The sequence below is a fragment of the Lacerta agilis genome, chromosome 15 (assembly GCF_009819535.1).
Source record: "Lacerta agilis isolate rLacAgi1 chromosome 15, rLacAgi1.pri, whole genome shotgun sequence".
Lineage (NCBI taxonomy): Eukaryota > Metazoa > Chordata > Lepidosauria > Squamata > Lacertidae > Lacerta > Lacerta agilis.
In genome coordinates this window covers 39,460,382-39,467,551 of record NC_046326.1, presented here as the reverse complement: position 1 = coordinate 39,467,551, position 7,170 = coordinate 39,460,382, and the positions used below count along the sequence as shown (strand labels likewise).

Genomic DNA, 7,170 nt, shown 5'->3' with positions numbered 1-7,170 from the left:
GCCAGAAAAATACTGATGGGTACGTACAGGTACTGTATCAGCATTCTGCAACATCTGGAGGGCACCAGGTTGGCAAACTACCACTCCCATCAGCGTGGCCAATGATCAGGGATGATTTGGAGTTGCAGTCCAGAACACCTGGAGCACCGCACAGTAGAGAAGGCGCTGCTGTGCAAATATTTAGCAGGCACCAAATGAAGCATCAGGGTGGAATCAATATCACTTCCTGCAGTAGCCAGGAACCTGCAACGCTTCAGATACTGCTGGACACCACTGCAGAGGCTGATGGGAGTTGTAGTCCTGGCAGCACCTGAAGGACCAATTTCCCCACCCAGACTTCTAGGGTTGCCATATGTCCTCTTTTTTTCCAGGACACGTCCTTTTTTTCATGGGTATGTAAAATGAGTGTCATCATAGCAATCCAGTTAAAAGTAGAAGTCGGCAAATGTGTTCTCTTTTTTTGCTCTTCAAAATATGGCAACCCTAACTTGCACTGTGTAATTAAGGGGTGGGCAAGTTTTGACCCTTCAGATGTTGGCCTCCCAAGTTCCATCAGCCTAAGTCAGCAGAGCCAACGGTCACCCAGGATGGGAGCTGGGAATCCAATGTCACCTGCACAGCCACAGCTTGCTTGCTTGCTGTATGAGTTGGGAAATGTTGAGATTCCTTGGTGTCAGCTTAGACTCAATCAGTGCCTGGTGGGCTGAACAACAGCACCATCTTGTGGTTTATTTTTAAACGCATAGCCTACAAACTTTCCTGCGTACAGATGAGTTATTGCACGCAACTTCTGATCAGGTAAGGACAAGGTAATTAATGTACCACTGTGGACATCATTTGTAGTGCTGTGTGTTCAAATGTTGCAAACTCTTTGAAGAGAGCATGTGTGAAAACATCCACAAGTGTGTAAAGAGGTCCTTTTAACCGCAGAAGTCAGCAGGATCTCCTTAACCCCAACCTGTCTCTCTATCACAACTAGTAACTTAAACACACAAACACACAAACCAAAATATGGCCCTGGCACATCTTGAGATCTAATGCGGGTGTAGTGGAGGTGTTAAACTTGCACAGGGAACAAGCGTTAAGATTCCAACTTCAGCCACAAAGCAAGGTCAGTCATCACCTCTCAACCTAACCTACCCCATGTGGCTGCTGGAGGGATAAAATGACACACAGCCTCTTGTAAGGTGCCAGAGCAACTTACAGAATGTGAGGTACAAAGAATGAGTACACAGCATACAGACCACAACACCAGAAAATAAAATTACTTTATACACAAAACGCATGCAATTCAGATTGTACAAAGTCTATATGCTGGTAAAGGGATGAAATGAATGTGCATATAAATCTGTATCCCCCACTGAAAGCTAGAAGTCCCTCAGAAGCTTTGTTTGCATGGAAAGCTCCTGTCTTTGAAAGGTGGCTGGAGTGATGCACTTGCCACCTTGCACAGCATGTAAAGAGTCCTCCTGCTACATTCAATTCTTCACAAGATTTCCCAGTTTTAAGGCCTCTTGCCAGGATTTTAGATCTGCACAGCTAATGCTGTCCCCTCCTGGCCAAGGATGAATTTGAAAATCAGAGGTTGGTGTAGCTAGCAATGACTTGTTCCAGAGTTGTGAAACAGTCCATAAAGTCTTCCTCTTCAATCCCAAACTTTGTGTACTGGTGCACGTAAGCCCTGTGTGTGGAATGAACAAGAGGTTTTGGTGAGCAAGAGGCACCAATCCAGCTAAAATCAGCTGCAACTAAATTGCATTGGAAGCAGCAGAAGTTCAGTTAGTCAAAACTAACTTTGTTCCACAGATTTCAATTATCTATAGCATTTTTACCAAACTCTTCAGCCGAATGTACACCTAGAGCAGCTTATGGATCAATTAAAAAGTATTTACTTTAAGCTTGCAATCTAAAAAACTTAACACAAAAGGAAAAAAAGGAAAAGAGAGGGAAGAGAAAAACAACCCAACTCTCAAGAGTTTCCAGGTTCTTATAATGACCAGTTGGGATGGAAACAGTTCAGGGAGAGAAGGAATCAAAATAAGTTCTTTTCTCAAACGGAAGTGAAGGAGGAAGTACTCCTGCTTCCCATCTCTCCCTCTGGTTTATTTACTTCCACTTACTCCATGCCCTGTGTACACGGCAAAGTCTGAGATGACAACCTGTCTTCTCCCACTTACTTTGAAGCAAACATTTTCCAGGCCTTCCCCACTACGCTGTCCACAGGCTTCAGCAAAAACTGGCTGTTGCTGACCAAAGAAGCAGACTTCTCATATTTATTAAAAGCTCTTGGTGTCTTCCAGATTGTCAAGGCATCTTGAGCTTTTAGCCAGGAAGTATACAAGGCAGGCTCTTGGAATCCTCCTACAAGAATCAACAAGGTGTTAAAAAAATCAGTCACTATCTTATTCCACTTCTGTCCCATCCCATTCAAGAAGCTCAGGAGGTACACTGTACATTCAGGCAAGTGCAAGAGACAGGACATTCTTCGTAGTTATCGTAAAACTCCTTCCCAGTGTCACTACCTAGAAGAGGGATCTTTTATTGCAGCCATCCTGCAACAATTTCTCACCAAGATCTGTGCTTTGTACATCTTTTCCTCGCAAGGTAACCAGGTTGGCGATGGAGGTGTTAAAATGAGCTGTCCTGTTTAGAGACTGTTTTTCTGATGCAGGGAGTCCAGGCACCGGAAGCCTCACTTGCCAATCAATCCCTGCAAACAGAAAAGTGAACAGGAATGTCTCAACATTTGGGAGTCCAGCCAGACAGCACATAGCAGGGCTGATGAGGAGTGTGCCCTGTGCGGAGGAGTACGGTCCCGCAGTCCTGAGATTTCCTACTCCAGTTTATAGCAGAGAGGCAATTTTAAGCCAGAATCCCCACCCCCCAAAAAACCAATTCTATTTAATTCCTGGCAGCCCTACTGAATTTTAGTCAAGACCTGGTCTTAAGGACCACCTCCTGCCAATATGCAACTCTGGGTATATATTGTTCAACCTGCTTCAGCTGCAGTTCACCTGCAGTTCTTACCTTCCTCCATTTTGGCATTGGCAATGAGCATCTGCCTCAGGTGCTTCAGAAGCCCGGGCCATGCAAAGGTGCTGTAGGCAAGGGAGTTTTCGGACATCTGAGGAATGTTCCGGAGACCCAGCATCTTGAACTCAGGGTGGGGGACTAGAGCTTCCATTAGATCTCCTGAGGAGGAGACAAGACAGAAATGAAGGTTTAACATGTGTGTCTGAGAGAGAGAGAATTGCATTTACTCATGTTGAACATCTACTTTTTTGTTTTTCTCTGGAAAGATAAGGTCTCTGGTCTGATGAGTTTACAAAATGTCCTTTCCATTTATCTTAGCATGTATACATGGATTGATACTTGACAGACTAATGAGAATGTTTGTAGGCTAGTAACTTATATGGACTACTTTGCAATCCACCGAAAACCTCAAGAGCAGGAGGACAGCGCTAGAACTTCAGATACCTAGGGGGCTTCTGCTGTAGTGAGTGGCACTTTCAGAGGAGTAAGCCGGCTGGAAGACGCTCCCCAGCTGATGGGCGATGACTCGATTTACATCCTGAAAAGATATCTGCTTTATGTTCATTAGCTGAGCACAGATCTTGTGGATGGCATCGTTTTCATGAACCAGGAGGGCATCCGAAGACTGATACAAGTGTGAGAGGGTCAGGACAGAGTTGTAGTTTTGAACAATAACCTGGAAACGCAGGGGGAAAACAGGGAGTGGATGTTACAGTTTTCCACATGGAGATGATCTCACTGGAGGGGATTTGCTGTCCGTGGGGCAATTGAGGTTGGTCTATTAGGGCAAATGGGGCACTGCTCCACAAACTTGAGTCTGAACTCAGCCAGTTCCCACCTTCTTACTTGCCTCCAGCCCATGGAGTGGCTGCCATCTTCCTCCTCCCTAGTCTCATTATTGCCTTTGTAGAGCTCAACAGTGAGGTCAAAACTAGATTGGAAACCTGGTTCTCGAACACCTTGGTACTCGAACATTTCAGCTCCTGAACGCTGAAAACCTGGAATTGTTCCAGTTTTCAAATGCTTTTCAGAAGCCGAACATCCGATGCGGCTGTCAGCTATTGTTTCTGGGGCGCCTACGCCAATTGGAAGCTGCGCCTTGGTTTTCGAACATTTGGAAGTCAAACGGATTATGTTTGAGAACCAAGGTACCACTGTAGTTGGCATTGGCTCTGGCTCCATCTACTGTTGGCTTCCCTGCCTTTTGCCCTACCAGTCCAATGGGCACCAACCACCACTGCTTTGTGGAGGGTAAGCAGAGCACATGGCATGCATACAGGAGGTTGCAGAAAACTACAGTGAATAGTGCTCCTAGGATGCCAACACCCTACATTCCTCTTCACCAACAGTTTCTCCATCTATATAGCTCAATGGTAGAGCATTTGCTTTGCATTAAGATGGTTGCAAGTTCAATCTCCAGCATCATTCTACAGGTACGAATGGGAGAGGCCCCTTATTTGAAACCCTAGGGAGCTGCTGCCAGTCAGTGCACACAATACTGAGCTAGATGACACAGCATAAGGCAGCATCTGATGTCCCTATGAAAGAGCACATGCTTCAAATCCAGGTTCAACCCCCACCATCACAGAGCTACGGCATTCACCTCTCCAGTTCTGTAGGGCCAGATAACGTGGTTTAACAGGAATGAGGTGGGATAGGTGTCTTTCAGGCTTTCTGTCACAAATGTCCCCAGACCTGATCCTGTCCCACCCGCCATGCTCATAACCGTCAGGAATCCACTCAGCCGGTCACATTTCTCCGCCTCCTTCTGCACCAAGTTCATGATCGTTTCTTTGTGCTTGGGCCCATGAACGCAGTAGCTGTGGCACAAATTGGGGTGGGGAAGAGAACAAAAAGGAGCTTGGAGCGTTTTGTAGCTGGATTCTAAATGTTAGAAATCCAGAGATAAATTTCTTTGGCACCATTGATAAAACCAAACATACCCATTCGCCCAGTTGTTTCCTGACCCTTGCTTTTGACAAAAGTGGGACTGATGGTCATAGTTCCAGGTACCAGACCTTGAAGCCGTTGATAAAGTCTGGCCAATCACTTTAGGTTCCATGTCAACCAGGACAGCCCGGGCAGCCAGCACTAATGAGGAAGAAAATAAAAGTCAAATGATGTAGACTTGGGATCCCCCAAGGTGGCACCCAAATAATGTACCCATTGTTATTGCAGACACCGGGTGGAAGGTGGCTGTGTGGATGCCACTGACACCTACTGGACAACTTCTGTGATGCCAAAGACAAGCAACACAATTCCCCATGTGCTAATTTGTGACTTAAAAAAAGGAACACAGGAAGCTGCCTATTACCGAATCAGACTGCTGGTCCATCTTGCTCAGTATTGTCTACACTTACTGGCAGCAGCTCTCTAGGCTTTCAGGCTAGGGTCTCTCCCTGCCAGGAGATGCCAGGGATTCAACCTGACTCTTTCCACAATCAAAGCAGTTGCTCTGCTATTAAGCTATGGCCCTCCCCAATGTTATTCCTTTTTGCAGTAGTGCAGAGGCCAGCTTTCGCCCCTGCTGGTCCAACCTATACCAAAATTGCTCCTCCAGGCTTCTTTGTTTTAAGTGTGGAATGGCAACGAGGGCGCAACCTTTCACCTGGAGCAACAACCCGAGATATTACAATATCCAATCACATGCAGAATTCCACACACCCAAAGTAGATGCATTTCTGGTTATTGATTTGCCCTCTTGATTGGTGTGAGGCGATAAGGATTTACATATTCTCAGTGTCAGACGGTCTTGGCTGAGAGTCCTGGAAGACCTGCTCCCTGCCTTGCAGGCCTTTTCCACCTGGCCTGGGAGGGTGGGGCCCGGACTGACTCCAGCTACAAAAAAAGCTGAGGTTGCTGAATAGACTCTTGGGCTAGGCCCGGGCTTTTTGTTGGTGAGGAAAGTTGTTGCTGTTGATTTTTGTATCTTTATTTTAGATACTCAGACATTTATGTGGAAACTGTTCAGTTTGGTTGTGTGTGTTTTTAATGTTTTGTTTATTGTTTATCATTATTTTTTGCTATGTTGTAGTTATGTATTCTTTTCATGTTGTAAGCTGCCTTGAACAGTGTTTGAACATACAAATTAAGTTACATATGTATGTACAGTCATACCTCGGGTTAAGAACGCTGCGGAATGCGTACGTTCGCGTTACGCACAGCGGCGACCCAGAAGTAACGCAACGGGTTACTTCCGGGTTCGCTGCGTCGCACATGCGCAGAAGCGCGCGGTGACGTCACGCGCATGGGCAGAAGCGCTGAATTGCATCGCACTCATGCGCAGACGCAGCACTTCAGGATATGCACATCACGGGTTATGAACGGGGCTCCGGAACGGATCCTGTTCGCAACCAGAGGTACTACTGTATGTATGTGTCATACCTTTGGGTTTCTCCTCGCTGAAGAACCGCTCTTTGCAGGCTGCCTGGAAGGACTCATTTTCCTTTTTGGAGCACAAGCCATGTGTACTGCGGAAGTCTGTGCAGATGGTGTCAAACACCTCGCGACCGATCTGGTTGCCGCACTGACCAAGCTGTATTGTGATGATAGACATTCTCCTCTATTTTAGCCTCAGTCCTACAAACAAATCATCTCCAGCTGTTAAGACTGTAATCCTATGTTCACGTCCCTGGGAGGAAGCCCCATTAAACTCAGTAGGACTGACATTTGAGTAGCCACATTTGGAAGTGCACTGTTAGGCTGCAATTCAATGTACACTCGCTTGTGCGTTAACTCCCACTGAAATCAAGGATGCGTAGCACAAGTAGCCTTGCCATAAGTCTACCAAAGTTAAAAAGTATTCAAATATTGTAGCCTATTATCAATGGCTGCATACACAACCATACATGTAAAGCACACAACTTCTCCAAAAGAATACTAGGGACTATAGTATGTTAATAATGCTGGAAATTATAGCTCTGTGAGGGTGCAGAACTACAGTTCCCATGATTTGTTGGGGAAAGCCATATGCTTGAAAGGCACCTTGTATACCATGCAAATATTAAGGCTGCAATCCTAAAGACACCTACAATGGAGAATGCCCTACTGCAGGCATAGGCAAACTCGGCCCTCCAGATGTTTTGGGACTACAACTCCCACCATCCCTAGCTAACAGGACCAGTGGTCAGGGATTAT

General features: G+C 46.0%; 1 protein-coding gene across 1 annotated transcript; it reads right to left on the bottom strand.

The window, feature by feature from the left end:
* Positions 1-1,252: 1,252 nt before the first annotated feature.
* TUBD1 (tubulin delta 1) lies at positions 1,253-6,716 on the bottom strand. The gene is made up of 8 exons (XM_033172057.1): positions 6,418-6,716; positions 4,977-5,124; positions 4,637-4,853; positions 3,478-3,709; positions 3,028-3,192; positions 2,570-2,710; positions 2,178-2,361; positions 1,253-1,681 (listed from the first exon to the last, which is right to left on the bottom strand). Exons 1-8 carry the CDS (start codon positions 6,587-6,589, stop codon positions 1,579-1,581), a joined length of 1,362 nt encoding a protein of 453 aa, XP_033027948.1. The 5' UTR covers positions 6,590-6,716; the 3' UTR covers positions 1,253-1,578.
* Positions 6,717-7,170: the final 454 nt, after the last annotated feature.

Bases quoted from the DNA above. Each gene is read 5' to 3' on its own strand.
- TUBD1 (XM_033172057.1), bottom strand. From the start codon at position 6,589: ATGTCTATCATCACAATACAGCTTGGTCAGTGCGGCAACCAGATCGGT. The intron at 5,125-6,417 runs GTATGACACATA...CTTCCTCATTAG, and splicing joins CAGCGAGGAGAAACCCAAAG to TGCTGGCTGCCCGGGCTGTC. The intron at 3,193-3,477 runs GTATCTGAAGTT...TCTCCTCCTCAG, and splicing joins CTACAGCAGAAGCCCCCTAG to GAGATCTAATGGAAGCTCTA.